General features: G+C 28.1%; 2 protein-coding genes across 3 annotated transcripts in view; one reads left to right on the plus strand and one right to left on the minus strand.

Moving 5' to 3' along the window:
- Lerp (lysosomal enzyme receptor protein) overlaps positions 1-24,352 on the plus strand; it is a 27,039-nt gene continuing 2,687 nt past the window's right edge. Inside the window, exons 1-15 of one of the 2 annotated variants that reach the window (XM_011644870.3) lie at positions 1-233; positions 490-712; positions 798-949; positions 1,012-1,280; positions 2,059-2,212; positions 2,300-2,448; positions 2,557-2,672; positions 2,754-2,995; positions 3,082-3,288; positions 3,410-3,553; positions 3,791-3,964; positions 4,603-4,780; positions 4,855-4,925; positions 23,660-23,786; positions 24,160-24,308. In XM_011644870.3, the coding sequence (XP_011643172.2) occupies positions 174-233; positions 490-712; positions 798-949; positions 1,012-1,280; positions 2,059-2,212; positions 2,300-2,448; positions 2,557-2,672; positions 2,754-2,995; positions 3,082-3,288; positions 3,410-3,553; positions 3,791-3,964; positions 4,603-4,780; positions 4,855-4,925; positions 23,660-23,786; positions 24,160-24,308 (2,415 nt within the window). In that variant the 5' untranslated portion in view covers positions 1-173. Of the gene's footprint in view, positions 234-489; positions 713-797; positions 950-1,001; positions 1,281-2,058; positions 2,213-2,299; positions 2,449-2,556; positions 2,673-2,753; positions 2,996-3,081; positions 3,289-3,409; positions 3,554-3,790; positions 3,965-4,602; positions 4,781-4,854; positions 4,926-23,659; positions 23,787-24,159; positions 24,309-24,352 lie in introns of those variants that run through there. The other variant, XM_025219274.2, reaches the window with a different exon arrangement.
- Tl (toll like receptor) lies at positions 5,716-21,941 on the minus strand. The gene is made up of 6 exons (XM_011644867.2): positions 21,316-21,941; positions 12,976-13,206; positions 11,519-12,525; positions 11,108-11,426; positions 10,396-10,998; positions 5,716-10,175 (listed from the first exon to the last, which is right to left on the minus strand). Exons 2-6 carry the CDS (start codon positions 13,159-13,161, stop codon positions 9,051-9,053), a joined length of 3,240 nt encoding a protein of 1,079 aa, XP_011643169.2. The 5' UTR covers positions 13,162-13,206; positions 21,316-21,941; the 3' UTR covers positions 5,716-9,050.

A 24,352-nucleotide genomic window follows, 5' to 3' on the forward strand; every position in this document is an offset into this window, starting at 1 on the left:
ATAAATTCAAAGAAAAAACATGGTGATGATTCCTTGTAACTGCGCTCCCACTGTGTGATATCGCATGTGATTCCAACTTGTCAGCGGAACTTATCGATGATATTTTTATTGTCTTTGTTCTTATGTTGTGCGTTGCGAATTTTAATAAATGATGTAATAGGCAAAACTTGAAGATGTCAAAATTGAATGGACAATTTTTTCTTTGTTTTAAATCGGTTATTATCGCTTCGACTGTACGTAACGCATATATAATTATGTTTACTTTTTTAAATTTATTGTTTCATGTTACTATTATATGTTTTGTGTTGTTTCTTAGAAATAGATAGTTTAACTGGATAATTAATACATTTATATTTAATAGAATCAATCTATTATTTATATTTATTTAATATTTATTTAGCCATATATTCCATATATATTCCTAGTCATCCTTTTTAATGAATACTCAATTTAATCTAAAAAGATACTAATTATTGATATTTATTGTAGGTTTTAACTGTAATTTTCGCAACTTATTGTGAAGTACCTGAACATAATTTAAGTCTTGTATATAATTTAACAAAGTTGTCATTTAGGGAAGATATTATCATCAAGCACGATTATCCTAATGAAACAATACGAATGCAATTATGTTCTCCGTTAATCAAAAAATGCAATAACCAAGATGGTTATGCAATATGTCTTATAAAAAACAACATAGAAAAGGGAATAGGTAATATTATGTAGCTTAAATGTTATTTATTAGAGATATATATAATTATAAATTTGAAAAAGGAATTAATTTTGTTTATATATAGGAAAGTTTCCCCCAGTCTTAGATACATCTGGCAGAATTTTATTTAACTTTACTGGTGACAATTGCCTAGATGGAATCAATTATACAGTGCATGTTATTATAAAATGTGATTATAGCATAGGGAATAATTCGTATCCTGAATTATTTCCACATGTAAGTAATTTTTTTTAAGATAAATTTAGATTGAGTATTGTATGTGATAAAGATATTTTTAGAGTGATCAACAATGTAATTTATTTATGATATGGAAAACGGCATTGGCTTGTGGACCCAGAACTCAAACAAACTGTACAGTTGTCAATGATGGACATTATTATGATTTAAGTCCTTTGACAAGGTTCACAGAAAATTATGAGATTTCCATAAATAATATGACGTATCCCAAAATAATATTAAATGTTTGTCATTCTACAATACATCAATATAGTGCCATATGTCCAATTAAATCTGGAGCTTGTTTGGATGATCCTAAAAATCCCAAGAGGTAGATATTGATATATCTTTTATTAAAATCTTTTATTAAAATCTTTTATTTAAATTAGATGCAATGCAATTGTATAATTATATATTATCATGCAGACTATTTTGTTTTAATTGACATATTAGAAATTCTTTAAAAATAAGTGAAATATAAAAATGTAATTTTTATAACGTTATATAATTGCTTTAGAAAACATAATTAGTATTCCATAAGATATTATTTTATTTTAAAATATTATTTTAAAAGTAATTGTACATTTTTTTACATAAATTGATTTACTTTATTTTTTATAAAAGTATTAATATAAGATTATTGGAAATGAATGTTTTTTACAAAATGTGGAAAATATTTTATATCACTTAAGTAGAACAAAAAGTCATAAAGATGATGTCAAAATGATATTATTTTGATGTTATCTTGATCTTTATATGAATTTTTTATTCTACTAACAGATATCAAAGTAAAATATAAAATTTCTTTTAAAATATAGTTTTTTAGAAATACTTTAATAACAAATGAAGTGACTTAAAGGTTATAAATATAGATGTTTTAAAAATTGATTCTATTTAAAAAGATGGTAATGATTTTTATGTGACTTTGGAGCTTCCATTTAAAGAAAAATTTTTAATAAAATAATTTTTAACTCGTTACATTAAGAACCATAATGCGATAAAAATTGTATTTTTATATTAGTTTTAAAAAAATTTGAATATATAAATTAAAAAATAGAAGGATTGTATATATGAATATAAAACTTTTTTTTTTTAAATAAATCTTGTAGATATTCTAGTCTGGGAGAAGTGCAAAAACCTCCTTTCTTTGCGAATGGTCATTTACAAATAGAATATCAGGATGGTGCAGTATGCAAAATGGAAAATATAATGACTCCTCATATTAAAACAACTATAACATTTATATGTAATTTGAAATCTATGGTATAACATTTATCATAACGAAATTTATATGTATATAGCAGAAAATATACTAAATCCATTTAATGAATATCATAATATTGTTATTAGGAATCTATCCCAGAATACATAGGAGAAAGAAATTGTCATTATCAGTTAATATGGTATACCGCTGCAGCATGTGACATTGAGACTTTGCGTAATTATAGTATTACAACAGCAGATAAGTGCATTGTTACAAATCCAGTTACTAATTTCACGTAAGAATACTCTCTGATATACAATTAATATCAATAAATATATAACACATATTTATAATTTATCTATGTATTATCTATGTATTTATCTATGTATTTTGTAATATACAGATATAACTTGCAAACATTAATGAACAGAGAATTCACCGTTACAAGTGCAAGCAATGTTAAATACAAATTCAGTGTTTGTAGTATGCTTATTAACAGTACCTGTGGCACTGGGACAGGTGCTATACTTTATCATAAAACTACGATGTTTATATTAAGTAGTAAATCTGAATTTTATTTATTGTCATTTTTTTGTGTAGGAGTATGCAATTCAGAACATGGTACATCATTAGGCCAAGCTAATACAAATCTAATATGGAAACAAGGTGGTCCCTACTTAAATTATACCAACGGGAATTTGTGTAAAAATGAAATGCGTCGTCATACACTTATTGAATTTTTGTGTGGACCTGAAGGATCACCTGATTTGCCGTTGCTTATGGAAGAATATCCTTGTCAAACCATCATACATTGGAATACAAATTTAGTTTGTGAGAAAAGAGTAAGCGTTATTATATATATATATATTAGTTTTTTTATATTAGTTTTTCATGATGTAATAAATACAGAATTATTTTTTTTGTTTAGATTAAATGTGCTACTGATAATGACGATGAAATCAATTTAACTCCGCTTATACAATCTAGAAAGAATTACATTATAAAAGTTAATAGTACGGAATTTCATATAAATGTATGTCGACCATTAGTTCCTACTCAAGGTCTTACATGTGAACATGGTAGTGCTGCTTGTAAAGTTTTGGTAACTTCAAAGAATGAATATGTTAATGAAATTGTGAGTATAATTAATATTTATATTGCTATTAGTAACATCATAATAATAGAAAATATATAGTAATTTAAATATCACAATAATTTAAACACATATTTTCATTAAAATAATAATTTAATTAAAGAGTTTAGGATTCCCTGAGGAAAGTCCAACATTAAATAAAGATCTACAAACAGTATTACGTTATATTGGTGGTTCACAATGTCCAGAAAATCCAGCTAAATCGATATCTTCAAATTTCATATTTATTTGCAACAATAATAATCAGGTAACAATATATACAATTTTTCAAAAATGTTAATTTCTATTTCAATACTAAACTTGTTATTTAATCAAATTTTGTAATCCAAAGAATTTAGAAGAAAATCATATCTTATTGCAGCTTTTTATATTGTTAAAGAATTAATATTTGTGAAATATTAAACTTAAAATTGTAAAAGGTAAAACCTGTTTAAATTTATGTAAAGTCTTGTTTATTTTATATAATACATTTTCGTATTTTTAGGGACTTCCAGTATATAAACATTATATTGATTGTACTTATGTATTTGAATGGAATACTAGTATAGCATGTGGAGCTGTAATGGGAGATTGGAAATCACCATGTACCATAAAGGATAGTTTTCTATCATATGAATATGATCTTTCTTTGTTATATAAAAAGCAACAAATACATTATGTAAGTTTAAAATGTTAATAGTAATTTTGTGCAGTTGTGTATGTATGTGTGTTTGTGCGCGCACAAGCGGGTATAGGATGTCCCGTAGCATATTATCATCGTTCGTGAGAAAGTAGATGGGAGCGAGATAAATCAAAATGTCTTATATCATTTTGCGATATTCGCAATAATTTTCGAGTTATTAAATATTAAAGTTGCACAAATAAGAGCGGGGAGAAAGCGCTCTGACCTGTAGGACGACCCAGTGTGACGACAATGGTCATCCGGCGCTCGGCGATGGGCGGAGCGCGCGCGGCGAGGGGAAGGATAGCCGCCGCTCATTCGTCCTACAGGTCAGGCGGGAGAGCGCTTTCTCTCCGCGCGTCCTTATTTGCAATTTTAATATCTAATAACTCGAAAATTATTGCGAATATCGCAAAATGGTATGACATTTTCATTTAGCTCGCTCCTATCTTCTCACAAGCGGTGTTACACATACTGCCTGTGTGCGTGCGTGCGTGCGTGCGTGCGTGCGTGCGAGATGTAATAATTATCTAATCTACTTTTAAATGATTTTGTTATCATTGACAATAATGCCTATCAATAATGTAATATCTATTAATGAAATATCAGTAAACTTATCAAAAATAAAATTATAGGTGAAAAGTAGACAAGGTAAGGAATATGCTCTGAATATTTGCGGCGGAGAAAAGTATTGTAACGGTTCTGCTATATGTCACGAAGACAATGGTTATGGATCGTTGGGAAGTGTGATTTTTGATTATAGCCGTGATAATATAAAACTAAAATATTCAAATGGCAGTAAATGTAACAATAGTAAGTTAAATATTTGCGTTTTGCTAATATACTCATTTACAAGTATATATAAAAGATACATTTTTATGTAACAGGTTCTTACACATCTGAAGTAAGATTTATTTGTGACTTATCTGTGAGCATCGGTACACCACAATTGCTATTGGTAAGTGAAAATAAATATACAATGTCTCTAGGTAAAATATGAAATTTTTCAAAAGTAAGATAATGAAAATTAGATATTAATAAGAATTTGAATTCTAAATTTTATTTATAGAAATATATAAATAAAATATAAATCACAATTATAATAGATTAGATTTTTAGATAAAAATAAATTAATAAATTTTAGCTTACTTTTGAAACTTTTCTTTTATTAATGATTATATATGGCATTTCGAAATTTCTTTCCAAGCATTTCAGATACAATTCTTTATATAACAAATACATCTAGACAAAATATTTTATATTTAATTATACTAATATAACCTGTGGAATTAATTTTTAATATTGCTTGATTCATTTATGTTTTGTCAAGATTTTAATTTATAATATGCATGTTATATACATTTTCCATATGCAAATATATTAAATTTTGAAAAGATTATTATATTTACAATATTTATAATTGATTTTCATTAATTTAATATAATTTCATATATATATATATATATATATATCCTGTTATGATAGTACAAATCTTCGTCATTATTTTCTTATAAAATAATTTATGGATTATGTTTTGATTTTTTTGTTTGGATTTATCCATTTCTATCAATATACCAAAGAGTTTAACTTTAATCGCAGTTAATTTATTCTCTATTTTTTTCTAATTTTTAGAATTAAAAAAGATAAAAAGTTAACCAATAAAAAATTAATATAGAAATGAATATAAGAATAAAACCTGAAGATATATTAAATAAGATAGGAATGAAAGATATGCACAAAAAAGACACTTTATATTTGCACATTCTATTGATGTATGAAAATGTTTTAAAAATTACATGAAAATAGTTATAAATCATAATTAATTACAAATTAATTGTTTGTCAGGTACTTAATAACTTAAATCTTAATAACTTAAATTTATAGATATGTTTTTTGTTCTTGTTGCATCAATGTTTAATATAAATTTATCCAATAATTTATCAATTTATTCTTATATATAGATGCTACAATAAAAGTAGAAAACATCTTGCATAAATTATTACATAAAAAATATATGTAAATTATGTTATATAAACTTTTTTTCATTATTGCACTATATACATCATACATTGGTATATTTTATAGCTAAATCAAGTGCGCGAATTACAATACGTAACATGTTCATTGAGTATTTTCTTATAAGAGATATTAAAATATATCTTAAACTTACAATATTGCAACACTATAACATATTATAAAAGCTATAACACATTAAAGATATATTCAAATATACTTACTGATATATTTAATGAAGAGAATAAGCATCATATTATGTAATATTCACGATAAATATATTATAAACAATAAGATTGTTAAAAATTAATTTCGATTATATATTTTTTACAAGTATATTTTATCTTGGAATCTTATAACTCACACAGAAAGCGTTTAAATTTAAGTTACGCATTTTCTGATTGAAATATTCTTAGATATTTCCCGGAAACTTAAATCGGCAGTAATATAATAAGTATTCAAAATATGTATGGCGTATTATTTTATTTAAATCAGTGCTCGGAATTAATTGCCCTTTTCGACTCGATTTCGAAGGCGACGCCTACAGTTTCCTTATCGCTCGAGACTTGACGGTCGAGCCGCCGTAGCCTTACCATATGTCTTAGGAACGTCTTATATTAAAAATGCATCATTTCCGCCAAACAAATTATTAAATCAATTTCTTTATTAAATTATTTTTATTTTTACAGATATTAAATTTTTTTAAATATATTTTATGTGTTTTATAATATTTAATGATAATAAATACGTTTATAATAAAATTATTACAGAATAATTAGAATAGAATAATTAAAGTTTTAACAATAGGTTTCGCATGAGATATTATTGTTGACACGTTTTCTTTTTAGTGGTTTCCCCAGTAAGCCTATTCCATTAAAAAATAAGAAATCAAATATGGCTTGGCAGGAAAATAAAATTCTATATTGTAAAATATGATATATAAAAAATAAGAAAAACGAAAGGAAGAGCAATTCGTATAAAAATACTAATTTGATTTCTTGGATCGTGTAAACGATCTATTTCTACTAGAGATATCCACAGAAATTTTAGAAGAACTAATTCGCATTAACGAGGATGCACAAGAAAAGAAAAACGTCTTTTGAACGCTTACTACTTCTGCTGATGCAAACTAGTTCTTCCAAAATTTCTATTGATATATCATCTCTAAAATTATGCATACAACGTAGAAAATAAAATTAATTTTCCATGATGTCTAAACAAACAAAAGGTCATTCCGGTCACGCTTTTATTTTTCATTTCTTCTCAAGTCATATATTTGATTCTTTTTAATAAGAAACTGTTAAGTACTATTAAGTACTTTAAATAAGGAAACTATTAAGTAAGGAAATTATTAAGGAAATCACTTTAAAAAAATATGTCAATAATAATACATAGCTTACGAGTGATGTGGAAACCTATTGTTAAAACTTTAATTATTCTATTATGTAATAATTTTATAATAATAAGATTATAAACGTATTTATTATCATTAAATATCATAAAATATATAAAATATATTAAAAAAAATTTAATGTTTGTAAAAATAAAAATAATAAAATTTAATAAAAAATTACTTTAATAATGGTTTGGTGGAATATACAATTTGGGCGCATTTTAACATGAAATGTTCCTGAAAGCGTGCGGCGGCTCGGCCGTCAAGCTTCGAGTGATAGTGGGGGAGGGGAGGGGGGCAGTAGGCGTCACCTTCGAAATCGGACCGAAAAGGACTACTAATTCCGAGCATTGATTTAAATTAGAGACACTATAATCAGAGACTGGTCACGAAAAAAATAACTTTTGATTTGTCCATTTTTTGGCTATTCCCATTTTTTTTCAAATACATTAATTATATTAATTTTAAATTGTATTATTATAATTTAAAAACATAAGCGTTTTAAAGGTAATAAAATGTTTATATTTATGTATATATTTATAAAACTTTTATATAATTATTTCATAATTATATTGTCAATTTATTAATATATATCCTTTAACGGTTAGAGTTTTAAATTTATTTATTTATTTTTTTTTCGCTATTTATCTTTTTCAACACAAGAGCAAAAATTAATATATTATTATACTACTGTTACACTATAATACACTATAATATTTTTAACTTTTTGATACACAATTGTCAAAACGATCCTCTGTGAAATCAATACAATGACAACTATTCACAAAGTTAGCGTAGCGAGAGAACCCATTGCGGAAAAGCGTCAACAATAAACTTCAAGGAAATTTCGAAAGATGCAAGTATCGATGTCATGCCTTTTTTTAGAAAGAATTATTATACATATTTATTATTATTATAAACAAACTTTATTACAATATAAAATAAAATTTAAATAAAAAAATGAACATCCATCCATTTTTTATTTGATTTATTACAATTAATTAATTTATGACTATATTTTGCAATTTTAATATTTCTATTATTTAATAATATATTATCGCGCTTTCCACGTGTTTAATACACATGCATAATACACTTAAATCAATGCACATGCAAAGTAAAAAATATCGCAATTGATTAGAGTGAGATGGTGTATATTTCTTTCTTTCTCATAGGATTTAGCCAGAACATGACGGATCACAGTCTCTGATTGTAGTGTCTCTAATTTAAATTACTTAGATAAATCATTTCCGAAAGTTTTTTTAATTGTATAAGAATTGATAAAAAAAGATTGATAAAAAAATTGATAAAATATATTAATATTATTTATTTGCCTATAACAAGGTTATGAGAAAGTTACTTTCGAAAAGTAACTGTTATGGTACGAGTAACATTATAAATAACATATTACTTCCCAACGCTTGCGCGTGATAGATTTAGTTTAACATCAGTCAGTTACGCGTCATTCTTATTTTTTTGTATTTATTTTATTTTTTTTTTGTATCAAGTTTATATCCTTAATTGTTTAATTTGAAGATTCTAAATTAAGATCAAGTCTTCATAAAAAAAAAAAGATAAAAAAATATCAAAATGTTCTGTGTAACACTGCATTTTTAAAAAATGGATTTTTAAATGATCACTAATCATTGCTTTTTATGAGTGTTTTTATCTTTGTGCTCAAACAACACAATCTCCATTACTATGTTTTATTAAATGTTCTGGTGTAAGAATAATCGCAATGTTTTCGTTCAACTTACACGCTTCATTGGGCGTATACTCATTTAGAAATAATTGTTCTTCTTTGTCGCATATAAACTTTTTAAGCGTTTCGGCCGGCGGTGTAGTATTCGGTGGAGTCTCCGGGAGTCCAATCGGATAGATGAGTTCTTTTTTATCACCGTTCGTTTGAATACACAATTGGTGATTCTCGAAGATTTTTTTTCCGGCGATACTGTCCCTCGGAAATTTGGTTTGATGTGGCAGCGCGTATCTCAATTTATCCCAAAACCAAGGATCTCCCCATTTGACATATGTATTCATACTTATGTACGCCTTCAATTCTGGATCCAAGTCATCGGTGGGCCCGATGTCACCGTACAGAATCAATATCACTCGTGCTCGACCTTCGCTCAATGCTTGGCTATGGGCGGCCCGAAATTCCATTCTTCCCCAAACACTCTCCATGAAATTCGGCGATAGCACCACTATTGTTCGTCTGGAATCTTCTACAGATCTAGCGATATTCGCTGGTATCCATTCGCCTGCTAACCAATCTCGATAATGAAGGCACAGCTTGAACGGCGTCGGACCTTTCTCTAATTTTGGCACTAGTTCATTTACGACAAAATCATGATCTTTGTGTGAGTAGCTCACGAACGCATCGTACAATTTATCCTTATCCAATTCCTCTTCTGTGACAAACCACAAACACCACTTATGTGCGAAAAGCCATACTTTAATTTGCCGTTGATACTTATAATAAAGTAATCCAAAGATGCCGATAAATAATCCCATAAGAGAAATCGCTACACTAACGCTGATAATCGCTGTCGTATTAAACGGACAAAAATCAATCACACTCATTTCCGTTATAGAATTATTTTTTCCCGAACACATCACTTCAAGCAGACCGGATATTGTCACGAATTTCGTTTGAATAAAATTCAAGAAATCCTTAGCCTCACAGTCACATTCCCATGGGTTTTCGTATAATGCCAATCGAGTTAAATTCGTAGATTGTTTCAAGAACTCTAACACGTCAGGCTGTATTCTTGTTAGATTATTATTATTTAGTTCTAAGACCTGGAATAAAATTAAATTTTCAATTTTAATATAGTGCAATTCAATATTTTTTTCTTATTGTTTTATATATCACTATATAAAAGGATTTGAAAAAATATTAAGATCGATCTATATATATCTTTAATAATTACTTTTTATTTTATGCGAATATCTAGATTTTACAATTTTTTTTACAATAAAATATTCTATATATTTTAGAGAGATTTGTTAATTTACATACCTGTAACGTACTAGACAATCCATCCAAAGAAATTTCGGAGATGTTATTGTGAGATAAAATAAGTTTCTTAACTGATTCAAACCCCAATGTTTTCAAATTTGGCATTTGAGTTAATTGATTATCGGAGAAATTTAGTTCAACTTGCAAAGAATTGTCAAGTTTTTTAATGTTGCTTGGTAAATTGACACTAGTCAATTTTTTATGAGAGAAATCATATATGAACGTTTTATCCTCGGGCCTTAGAAAACAGTTGCAGTTTTCGGGACATACATCAGGATCCATTATTAGGCACGTTAATAATTCAGATCTCAAATCCTTAACGCGCACATTCTTCAGATTCTCTGGTGTTTGACAGGTCAAATGTCCTGGTATTATGTGAAAATAATTTTGGACTTTAGGATGCATTCTACCTTCGATATAACGCAGAAAGTCATATAAGTTACAATCGCAATGTAACGGATTATCTTCCACTAGTATTATTGCATCATGCCTAGCTGCTTGATAACTCGCAATCTCTTCAGCGTCGCGTAAAAGGATATGTTGGATTTTATTATGTGTTAAATCCACTTTGATGTTATTTGATATAAACTGCATATCTTCTGTCTGAAATTAAAAAAGAAAAAATCAGATATTATTTCCTACAAGCATAAATGTAATATATCTCATAAATCTATCATATTTATATTAATAGTGCTTTTTCACAAATACTTACGGTTATAATAGATATATTATTATATTTGAGATCTAATTTTCGGAGTTGTGTCGTGCTCATAACCCAATCGCTACATATTTCCGAAATACTATTATTGGCCAAGTATAATTCCTCTAACGATTCGCAATCGTGGAAAGGCGACTTTGTTCTATATTCATTAGGATAATCGTCAAAAGTACGTTGTAACGTAAGATAATTGTTAGATAATTTGGCGATCTTCAATTGTTTTAAAGGACTAAAACTGTAGTCATCAATGATTATTAGCTGATTTTGCTCCATATTTAGTTTCTGTAACTTTTGTAACCCTTGGAATAGATGCCTGGAATATCAAATGGTTCTGTATTAATAAAAGTTAAATTAAAATCATAAACAATTATTATCGTTTATATAATGACAGTCATTTAAACGTACTTGGAAATAGAAGTAAGCCGATTTTTTGATAAATCTAACGTTATTAATTCCTTATTATCTGAGAAGATATGATCAGGCAATTTTTCGAGATCGTTAAAATTTAGTTTCAACTCTTGGAGTTCATTCAAATCCTGGAATATGTGTACAGGTAGAGTTGTAAGATAATTTCGTTCCAAAGAGATATTAGTCAATGAAGAAGACCCCCAAAAAAGATCTTCCGGCAGTGTAACAAGTCCATTTTTTTTCAAGTTCAGCACCTTCAGTTCTATTAAATTAGCAAACAATCCATTTGGCAGAGTTGTCATATTTTGCTTGTTATCAAGTAAAGTGACAACACGTAATTTTGTGTTATTTTGTAACAGATTCCTCGGTAAATGTGTAAAGTTGTTTCGAGATAAGTTAAGAACTTCAAGATTTTTGAGTTTTGCAAAAATATCTTCTGGTAACGTGACCAGGTAATTCGTGTTGAGATCGAGGGTTTTGAGAGTGACAAGTTTGTCAAAAATTCCGGACTGAAGTGTGGTCAAGTGATTTTTCCACAGATTGAGAAACGTTAGATTTTTAAGATTATCAAACGTGCCTAGTGCTATCGACTGCAGATCGTTGTCGCCCAATTCAATCCACTGCAATCCGGTGTTATAATTGAAAAATCCGGAAGCTAAGTGTAAATTGTTTTCACGCAAGTCAAGCCCTGTCAAGTTAACTAGGCCGGCTAACAGATCTTTATCTACATAGGTCACGTTGTTACTCGATAAGGTCAGATACTTCAAATTCTCGAAGTCATCCAAATGATGCTTTACTAGGGTAAAGCTTAAATTCTTGTACGACTGAAAGGATAATTTTTCCACGCTGGTTCCAATTCCCAGCATTCGCGTGATTTCACCCAAACTGCTGTTGGTCGGTAAATTGCACATGCGGAAATATATCGACTTGATATCGTCATTCTTCGTCAAGGACGATACGTCTAAATGGAAATCTGACCACTCTGGCGAGTTAATACATTCAATCTGTGTAAAAAAACATTCACCGATATAAATTAAAACCATTTAAAAAAAACCCAAAGTTTATATGAATTAAAAAACGGAGATATACAAATTCTAATGTGAAGATTAAATATTCTTAGAAAATATCTTGTATTAAATTATGAATATTTGTATATATTATATATTGTATATTTATATGTTTCTTCTAAAATTTATTTTCACGAAGTAGTTAATTAGGAAAGGCGGGAGATCTCAAAAATTAAAAAAGAATGAAAACGTGAAAACGAAGAATTCCTAACTTGTGTTGTCATTGGTTAAAAATCTTAGATAAAGCGAAATTCAAAATTAAGATACAAGATGTCTTTATTTGTATTGTGCTGGAATCAGATCTATTGAATTGTTGAAACGGATCATTTAACTTTTAATAAATCTCTATGGTTAATTAAATACAGAACTAAGTTCGTGACTAAGTACCTTTAGATATTGGCCTGGCTGAATATTCACGATAAACGAAGACTCATTTTTCATTAAACAATTTATCTCGACTCCTCCATCATGATTCGGCTGACAGATGCAATTTTGATTCATAGGGCAATGAGAAGCGGAAACATTACCCAAAACAATAGCCAATATTATAAAGCATGCTTTACGCGTGATCATTTTCTTATATATACTTAATTTGATCCTTGGTAACTTCCTTAATACCTGTTTAAACATAAAAACATATTTTTATTGCTAGTATATTATTTTATTACATATTATTACAACTCGCTTTCACCTCTTAGTTTATTTCCTAACCGTAGATGTTAAGAAAAACCACGAAAATCGGAAGCATCGTGGGTTAGATAAATATTATACTTCCTCTTTTCGAGATAAGCTCGCTGTTATGTGCTGATATGTTATGTACTTTTTTTCTCATAAATAATATCGTATGGAATAAAAATCATACTTAAATTCATAATTAAATTATATAAATTTCTCTTATATAGATGTAATTACTTTAATTAAATTACTATATAAAAAAGAGAGCATAACATGATGATATATGCATATTTTTTACAGGGAAAATATATTTTTTTATGTAAATAAATATTTTATTAATTGATGTGATTTTAATATATTATGATTTGATATGTGAAAAAATATATAACAAAGTGCAAAGTATAGCAACAGTTCGTAAGAGAATAATACTTATTTTTTTATACTCTAATAAAAATTCTCTAAAATAAAATTTAATAAAATTTAAATATAAATATAATAAAGTTTTTTTAAAAATAAAATTTAATTGCTTATAATTTATGAGTTATTACAGCTCAATTTCTTATTTTAATTAATTTTTAATATTAAATTATATTTTTGGGATAGTTTGTATAAAGAACTAAACTAAAAGAATTTATTGAAAGATAAAAAATATGCATATGTTATCGTTGCTCTTTGTTTTATATAGTAATTTAATTAAAGTAATTACATAAGTAGTGAATTTTAAAATAAAAGTTTATAATAAAAGCCATATAATAATAATAGTAAAGGAGATTTATTCATAAGCTTCTTAGAAATTCATTCCGTGAATGAAATACAAATGACATAATTGCAGAACGGGAACTATTATGATAAAAGATTGTTTCATAATTCTGCGTATTTTCATAATCCGGCATCAATGTAATGTGACCGCCGCCCCTGGGATCGGTCTCGTGAACGTAACTCAACGATAGATTTGACGCCAGGCACGTGCCACTCACTTAGAAATAAAAGATCGCAAAAATTATCTTACGCAATTTAATCCAGACTCGCGGACGCGAGCGATGATTTCGGCAGTTAGTTTAGTTTATAGGCGATAGAGGGGGGAGTTCACGGGACGGGACGCGAGAGAGAAGGAATAAGATGTTTCATGTAAACAATAATTAATTGCGATAACAAAGAGATTGCCTTTATTCTTGGCTCAAATAACAATCAACACGAAATCGTATCGGTCGCAGTTTCAATGCTCAGTACTTTCCCAAAGCAGTCCAAATCTCATAATGACGCAAATCACAAAAAAAAGAAAATTGCAAGTTGAATAGAATAACGACAACGGTACGGTATTCGACTCGATAATACACGCGGCAACGATTTTCAAAAATCACTGCCTTATCCTGATCTTATCCTTTCCGAGCTCACATTAAACAATTTCAATTGTTACACAAAGTAATTTAACTAACGACTAACTTAAAACAACGCATGTTATCTTACTTTTATGGTACAGTTCTACACGCGATAACAATACATGAATTGGACGAATACCCAATTTATTTCCGAAAATGACGAGGGCGAAAAAAAAAAAAACTACGAGAGATCCGGTAATTTTATCGAGAAGAACGACATGTGCTGACCCGCCGGAAGATACAATGGCAAGTATACACGAATTCTCGCGGTCGCGGGAAACGCTTTCTCTTCGAAATTTCGCGAGCCAGCCCTCGCGCGATTCCTCCGATTCACTTCGATTCCTCCGGCGAAATTGATCGATTCTTTACAAATAGAATTCGATTGTTCGTCTCATCAAGTGACGACGCTTCGCTCTCCTCGACTCTGTCCTCATGCACGGATCCTCCTCAAGACTTCTGCGTCTACTTGTCTACTCAGCATTTGTCAACTACCACTGAACGGAAAGTGATTTTCTTGCAAATCCTGCGGCGACACGAACACGATCGTCATCCCTTCTTTTCTATAAATTAGCGCCGCGGCGCGATCGATCGATAGATCTTCTGTTCACGCGCGAGCCCTAGATGACCGTGCCTTCGACTCTGCGGAAGATTCGAAGGCGATCTCTTATCCTTGGCTTATTATTCTTGAGGATTCTTTCACGATTAATCGATTTTTTTCGGTAAGAAGTGGCTATTTCCTCTGGTTCGATTATGTATGTCCTCCAATTTCCCAGTCAATCTTTCTCGATTCAGGGTCTCCTCGCAACTTCGCGCGGAATAGCGCCTCCCCTTTTGATCACTCCTTTGTCCCCGTATTACTGTGATCGGCATCATGGTTGCTGTAATGACGTTACTTAAGGCAAAGGGAACTTTGCGTGTAAAGATCGACAATTATTTAGGGTGATACGATTTGTCTAGTTCTCACATCCGGTGGCAGCATCCTCTTCTAATCCGGTCACAGTTGATTGTCAGGAGGCATGCGGTCGCAGATTAGTATTCTGATAATTTCTCAATCTCGCCAATTTAGGATAGTAAAGTAGAAAAACCAAGTAATAGTAAAATAGAAAACAATAATAACGAGAACAAAAAACAAAGAGATTTACGCAAAAATATAGGCTCGCGCCGCCCGAATTTCGTCCGTGTTCTCCTCCCTCAAACGGGTGGACGCAGGACCCAAAACTCTCAGAATAGAAGCAAATGCTCCTTGTGACAGGTGATCTCAAGACGCACAGTAGATACATTTATTTCTCGATGGAATACATGCTTATTATATCTATATTTATATATGTTTGTATGAATAGGAATAGGAATCAATATTTTTTATTATCGCTTTCCAAAAAAGAAATGCAACATTTTATTTGAATTAGAAGCTGATAGAAAAATGGCAAGACTTCTGATGCAGTGTTACTTACAATATATAATTTATCTTTAATTTATAATAATCGTTATAGTAATCGTTATACATCTCTCATTAGTCAAAAAATAACAATATTACGGACCTATTTCTTAGAAGTCTATTTTCATTTATTTGTATTTCCCAGTAATCGTCGATTTGCCTTCACCTTTTTAATTATTTATCTCTTATTAGCAGTTAAAAAAGTCTCAGTACTAGCTGTACAGTATTAGATAAATCCACGTTTACGTAAATTATTATTATACATCTATGCACATTTATTCGTAGAATTGTAGTTAATTGTAGTTTATTGTAGAACTGTAGTTAATAGATAATTTTACAATAAGGAAAAAGCTAATCATATTAACTCAATTTTATTGATGGAAATTAAATCGAACTGAAGCAAGAGAATCAATAATTTTTTTATATATAAGCATAAAATCTACAGACATAAACAAAGATATAAACAAGATTTGAAAACTTTAAATTTTAAAAACAAATTCTCATTTCAATTGATTATTTCATAATTATAGATGTATTCATGCTTGTTGTGTTATAAATATTAAAAGTAAGTTTTTTATTTAGTTTAAGAAATTTAGTTTTTAAATACAAATTAACAATAAAAGCTTTACTATATTTAATATAAATGCATGAATTTAATATTTTAGAATTTAAAAATTTGACGTGACAATTTTGCAATCAAAATAATCGCGTATAAATTATTATTATTTATTATAATATTGCGTTCAAAGTTATAAATGATGATTTATCTAATAAAATATTCTCAGAAATAAAAAAGGAAAGAAAAATACATTATTTTATATTTAGAGTTATTCAAATTATTCGAATTTAGGTTTGAAGTTGGATTTGAATCGAATCCAAATCTATCATGTATGTGTAAGCGAGCGCACGTATGCGTACGTATATACGTATATTCAAATTAAAATAATTCAAAATTTTTGAATTGTAGAAATTCAGAGTGGCAATTTTACAAAATTAAATCAATACTTAAAACGATACTTATGAGCCAACACGAGATATGTAAATGTATAAATTTGTTTTTACATTATAATGTTCTTATAGAATAAGAAATTCATAAATGTTTCGAATCTTAATTTGGATTCTTTTCAGTATAGATTAAAAAGTGCCGCAAATAAAAAGATAAAACAAAACATATATCCGGTGGCTCTCATTGACATTATTTTACTGATTTTATCTGAAGAGTTTTAACTTTTTTTATTTATTAACGAAATCAAATTTTATTGACATTACGTTTTATTATCATTTTATTATTATATTTTAATCTCGCAATTATATTATTAATTGAAAGTTAAATTTCGTCAATTTAATTCCAGTGAAATTTTATTCAATTCGATTTGGCGGTCAAAAATCATTAATTCTAATATTCTTAATAATTCTAAAATTATCGAATGAATATCTAAAATATTAATAATATTGATTTATTTATAATATTTATATAATATATAATATTTATAATATTTCTTAATATTATATATGTAATCATGGCAATTATCCAATAATCAATATTAAATAATTTTTGAATCAGCATTGAATTAAATCAGTAAGAATTCAAATATATTTATAAATAAGCTTATAAATATTTTATAAATATTTTTTTATGTTATATATTACATCATGTTTGAACATCACGTCTTATATATCTTAAATAATTATATGAAATTAATATCAAGAACATGTGAAAATATATTATCATCATGACTGAATATTATTATCCTTCATTTTAAAATGATTCTATTCTGCGAAATATTTTCAGACAGATTAGTTTTTTTAATCATAAATCCATTTAAAAGGATTGTATAATTAGTTGAGAACATTCTGTTAAACTTGAAATCTAATTCGCATGGATCACTGGATAAGATGATATGATGACCGATGGAATATTAATATCTGTTAAACCGCGTATATTAAAACACAAAGTAACATGCTCAAGTAACACGCTCAAGATTTTATCCATTAAATTCTGTAATTGATGGATATTTTCTTTGATATTTGCAATGACATTTCCGGCAATCCTAAGAATGTCGAAAGTCAAAATGGCACAATGATTGCAAAAGTAAAGGAAGCCATAACGAAATTGACAAGACTTTATTAATTTTATTGATTTAATTTTTTAGCAATTTTACTCTTTATCACATGCAAATATTAAAATATTTATTACGCTTGTCAAGCAAATGAAAATAAAATTATATAGTTTATATAGTTTTTGAAATATATTAATTAAATATTCTTTTTTTTCTTTTTTCTTTTTTCTTCTCCCCCCTCCCCCCAATATACTTTTATCTAGGAAGAGACAGCGAAAGTGAATGAGGAGAGAGAGAGAGAGAGAGAAAGAGAGAGAGAGAGAGAGAGAGACAGAGAGAGAGAGAGAGAGAGAGAGAGAGAGAGAGAGAGAGAGAGAGAGAGAGAGAGAAGTTTTTAATCTTTAATTTTATTTTATTTATGAAAATATTTTTTAATTTTGTTTTTTTAATTAATGACCTATTTGAGTTCTAAAATTTAAGAAAGTAATTCTGCATTAAATAAATCAATTCGACAAATTCTCATGAATTTACCCGTATTGTGTTTTTAATCTATTGCAGTTTCTGTGTAAAAAATGATATCGTATTAGTGATAATACGTGATCTTTGCGTGCTCTCTGATATTTTCCAGCTTCCTCTTTCTACATTCATCTTTTGTGAATGTATACAAGTTAGTTTTGTAACATATAGAGAAAAATTTAAAACAATTTAAAAAATATCAGCATACAAAAAGATCACGCGTTATTATGTGTCATAAACGCGATATCACTTTTCATGTAGAAATTGTAACAGACATCCGTTGCGGATGCGTATTGTAAAACTCAATTCCTAAACTCATGAGAATTTATCGAATTAGTACGAAAAGAATAGTATTGATTTGATTTTGTAAAATTGCCAATCCGTATTTTCAAATTTCTCCAATTCGAAAGTTTTGAATTTCTTTAATTTAAAAGTTACGAATTATTTTAATTTAAACCGTACACACATTCGGATATACAAATTCGGGTTCGAATCAAATTCAATTTCAAATTTGAATTCGAATAAGTCGGACAACTTTAAGAATATTATAGAATAATATTTTTCTTTCCTTTTTTATTTCCAAAAATATTTTATTAATCATTTATAATTTTAAACACGATGTTATAATAAAAAATAATAACTTATTTTAATTGTAGAATTATCAAATTTTTAAATCCTGAAAAATTAAATTCATATTTTTGTATAACAAAGCTTTTGTTGTTCACTTGTATTTAAAGATTAAATTTCATAAAAAATTTTATTTTTATTGACAAATCTAAAAGTTTGACCAAATATAGACTTGAAAATAATTTTGTTAAGTTTTCAAAATTATTATATATGATGATCAAATTATTTCTAGAAAATCAATAATCTTTACAGTATTATTATGATACTTTGGCGTCCTACATAATAATTTTGATGATTCCAATAAAATTATTTTCAAATTTAGCCAAATTTTTAGATTTGCCAGCAAAACTGTTTTCTCCGTGTTTATATACAGCTATATACACAAAATTAATACCCGGATTATTCTACTTTTTTTTCATAAGTATAACGTCTTATATAATTTTATTTTTTTCAAGATCTGCGATTGTTCGAAGCGCGCGCTTTCACATTTCATAGTTTAGTTGTTCAACATTTCATTTGGCTCCGGTTATCAATATGGAGAAAAAAAAGATCGATAGACACGCCGATCCAAAGTTCGTAGACAACAATTATATCTCGATTCTGCGATACGCGACGCCTCTCCTTTCGCTTCCATCGCTCGCGTCTATCTTGAATAAATCTCAATTATATGCTCGTGTTATATAAACACCTGTTACCAAATTCCAACCGCTGTGTATACGCGTCGTAAAATCACACTCGTCGCCGGGGTATTCCCCAGAGCACGTTAATACCCAGTGTAATGACCAACTTGTTAAATCACGAGGAAAATAGACGCGAAACCTGACCGATTTATTTTATTCAAATGAAAAAACGTCGCGATAATGAAAAAAAATAAAGGAAATAGTACACCCTCGGCGACATCCAACTATGATTCGATCGAAACGTGAGTTTAATATGTGTAGTCGTTGTGTGTAGCCTTGACGCGATCCTGCACGGATAAGTTGTTTACGTCATGCGCGAACAGGGCTTAACTTACACGTTATAAAAATTATATAATGTTATTAAAATTATTATTTTTAATTGAAATTTTTATTTAAATCGTATAAATTTATTTTTATTCTTTTATTTTTATTTCTATTTTTATTATAAATTATTGAAAATTTAATAATTATTCATGTGATCTTAAATACTTTCCTTCAGTGTGAAAGTAAGTTTACTTATACATTGTTTGTACATAGAATCTTTATTGATTTCCAAAAGGGTTATAAAGACTTCCGCTTTTTACAAATACATATACATGTGATCATTACAATATAAGATACGAAAATACAAAAAATACAATTAATATAAAAAGAGAAAAGAAAAACATTTTATATTTTTTATATTTTTTTATTTTTGGTATTTTGTTTTATTTTTATTTGTAACTCTAGTGAAAACAAAAAATCTTGAAAAAATTATCATCTATAAAATTTTGTCTAAGCACCTTACGTATGCCATGAAAAAAATATAAAACAAATGTATGTAATTGTATGAAGATATATATATATTCTCATTTTTAATTTAATTTAAAAATTTTATATTTGTGTAATGTGTGTTATACTTTTTTATAATATGGACGCTTATGTCCATGAATTTTATGGGAATACAACTTTTTAAGACTTTTCCAATTTCACGAAAACGTTAATCTTTCTCTTTCAATTTTGCTCTTTAATTTATTTTTATTATATGATGGGGAAAGAAGACATGACATGCTCACAGTCGCGTTCTCCTAACGATAAAGGGACTTCAAAAAATATAATATTATTAATATTCTTTATTGAACAATGTAACAATGTAACAATTGAACAATGTACAATTCCGAACAATTATTATCCGCATTAACTGCATTATATTCCGCTGCAGAATATTTGCAGTTTTCGAACGCAGAATTATCAGATCTCTATAGAAGATCTAGGAAGGGAGATTAAATCCGATCCTGCGCGCGAGACGATTATACGTGAGGCGTTGCCTGAACCGGTTTCGCGGAAATGACGTCCGCATATCGTCGTTGACTTACCAATCGCAATATGGTGGACTGCGGTACGATTATTTGCGATCTCCTCGTGCCTATCTCTATTCCTTTATCGTATGATCGCAGTAATTCTCAAGAATGATATCACACATCATACGTATATCTACACTTATGTATAATACACTTTTCGTATTACGAACAGAATGACATGTGACTTTCCCGCACAGAATTCTTGTATTAATAAAAAAAAATTTTTTTTTGCTTTTTAATAGCACTCGATTCCGTTCATTTGCTAAGGCTGGATTCTAGATGTAAGAAGTATAAGAAAATTGCCGTAGTCGAAGATGAATGATTTTTACACGGAGAATCCCAACTTGATTCATCGGAACTGTCATTAAACACTAACACCAATTCGACCATTCAGCCACGCAGTCCGCCACTGACTGACTCCGGCCGATTGCGCACAACCTGTCCCCCTACTTTTCTTCTCTCTCCTCTTTTATTCATTCTCACTCATTCTCTCTCTACTCTCCCTCTCACTTAGTCATTTATCTTCTATCTTTTTTTATCTGCTATCACGGTTTTATCATTAGGCATAGAGAAGAACCGCGATGTACGTATCCAGTTATAAATACGTTAAAACGCATGAACTTGCTTACAAAATCAGGATGCAATGCTTTGTATCTGTATATTTGTGTGTCATGTATTGGCCATTATTGATTATTTATTATTTAATAATAATTTAATAATTAATTTTACTTAATAATATTAAATTGATAATAAAAAATTATTATTATTAATTAAATTAATCTTTTTAAAATATCAAATAATTTTTCTTTTAGGATTAGAGATAGCAAAACTCTTTTTGAGCATTTTGAGATTTATTAAGATTTTTTTATATGATATCTATGTGTGATATAGGATATGTTATATTATTATAGGATTTTTAAAGGGATGATAAAAAGATCAATCCTCCATATTTAAAAAAAAATTTTAATTAATTAATTAATTTTGAATGCTTTAATACAATTTTTCTTCTTTATAAAAATTTATAATAAAGTTATATTTAAAAATTATTAGTTTTGAAATTATTTTATACTTTACTCTGACATATATCTTGACATAAAATATGAAATATTTCGAAAAATATTTAGTTTTCCTTAAGCTTAATACTTTTATAGAATAACGAGACAAATCAATTGTAAAGAAGACATAATTAAAAAAGTATATAATTATAGATTGTAAATTTTTTTCAAAACAACTATATAGCTATTATTTTCCTTGCATCAATTGATCATAAATCGATGGATTGTTTGCTTATTTGGTAACAAATATTCAACAATTACAATATACAAATATTTAAATACGAAATATGCTTTAATACATACATACATATATTCATGTATCAAGTAATTTATAATCTTGTGTGTGTAGGGACAAAATTATATAAGGGTAACGCTTTAGTCCGAATACAAGTGTTATCGAATTTTCTGAATATAATAAAGACTTTCTCTTTTTATTTAATATATTTTTTTATTTTTACTTTTTACTTTTACTATTTTTACTTTTGTACTTTTCTTAAATTTTTTTTCAAATAATCTTGATTTTCTAAATTGGCACTCTTTTTTTTATAACTTATCTAAAGAAACAGGCGAAATATATTCGACATCTATATCTTGATAATAATACGCAAGCTTGATAAGAATGATGGCAATAGAAGAGGGACAATATCGTGCTAAGGATATCGTGTAAATCTTTTATATGTGATGTAATATCGAAAAAACTCATATATGTGTTTTTGTAAGATAATCAAATTCCTATTGAAGTCTTATTACTTCTTAAAAAAAGCAAAAAATTCCAATTTTTTAAATATTTTTTAGAAATAAAATAAAGTAATAAAAGAGAGAGAGAGAGAGAGAGAGAGAGAGAGAGAGAGAGAGAGAGAGAGAGAGAAATTATCTACTTAAATAATAATTTTAATAAGGTAGATTTAATTTTTGTTAATTTTGTTTATATTTTCATTTCCTGCAACTGATTATGCGTTTAATTTATTCTTATATAATATCACTTTAAAAATTAAAATTTAAATTTAAAAGTAAAATTAATAAAAAAATTTTTAAAATACATCTTAAAATCTAAGAAAAACATTTTCTGCTTTTTCTCAGTGATTTATTCAACATTTATTCAACATATTTTTTTGCAGTTGTGCTTTAGCTTTCTCGGTTGCGTAGAATATATGTTTATTCATGACTGAGATGGATAAGATTGTCATATCGGTCACGCGTTTAAATCTCTGGATTGTTATCAGATGCAGCGCCGAGTAAAATTTACATTAAACGCTGCCAATTTGTATTTAACATAGTAACATCATACTTTTTTTTTGATTCAGGAATCCCAATGCAGCGCAGAATTTGAGTGGTACACCGACGTAATCTGCGGAAAACATGCCAATTCTCAGAACACAGAAGATGTATCATCTTCTAGGAATCTTTTGGAGCAACTGTCTCCTAGTCACGGTAAAGAGCTACATTATTATCAGATTTTTCAATATAACCTTTATCAATACTGAATTTAATAGGACTGAGGTGAGTGATAAGAATATTTTGATTAATTGGAATATAAAGCGAAACATACGCGAAGAAATAAAATTATTTATTTTCTTGTTTTATTTTTGAACATGTTTATCGAGTTATTTTATATTGAAAAATATTAAAAAATATAAAATATTAAAACATCAAATTATTTTATATTTTAATAATAAATTTGTCGAACGTTTTTTTTTTATTCATATTTTTTTTTTTTTATTCATTTCCTCTTACTCCTTCTGATTATCCTGGCCGTTTTATCCCGCCGAAATAATTTCACGATGATTAATATTTGTGTTTACAGTTGGAACAGTAGCTGGCGTAATTTTAACTGTGATTGCGGTGATAGCCGTTTTAATTTATTTTCGAAAACCAGTAGAAAGGACGTGTTGTCGTCCCTGGACAAACCTGTTTAGTTTCAGAAGAGGCACTGATCGTGTCCAATATTGTAGAGTATGTTTGTTTTGTTCTTACTTTAGAAAGTTTAAAAATCCATT

Source organism: Pogonomyrmex barbatus, unplaced genomic scaffold (genome assembly GCF_055798465.1).
Source record: "Pogonomyrmex barbatus isolate J1 unplaced genomic scaffold, ASM5579846v1 scaffold23, whole genome shotgun sequence".
NCBI classification, from domain to species: Eukaryota; Metazoa; Arthropoda; class Insecta; order Hymenoptera; family Formicidae; genus Pogonomyrmex; species Pogonomyrmex barbatus.

Bases quoted from the DNA above. Each gene is read 5' to 3' on its own strand.
- Tl (XM_011644867.2), bottom strand. From the start codon at position 13,161: ATGATCACGCGTAAAGCATGCTTTATAATATTGGCTATTGTTTTGGGT. The intron at 11,427-11,518 runs GTACGTTTAAAT...TTGATATTCCAG, and splicing joins CGGCTTACTTCTATTTCCAA to GCATCTATTCCAAGGGTTAC. The intron at 10,176-10,395 runs GTATGTAAATTA...ATTTTATTCCAG, and splicing joins GATTGTCTAGTACGTTACAG to GTCTTAGAACTAAATAATAA.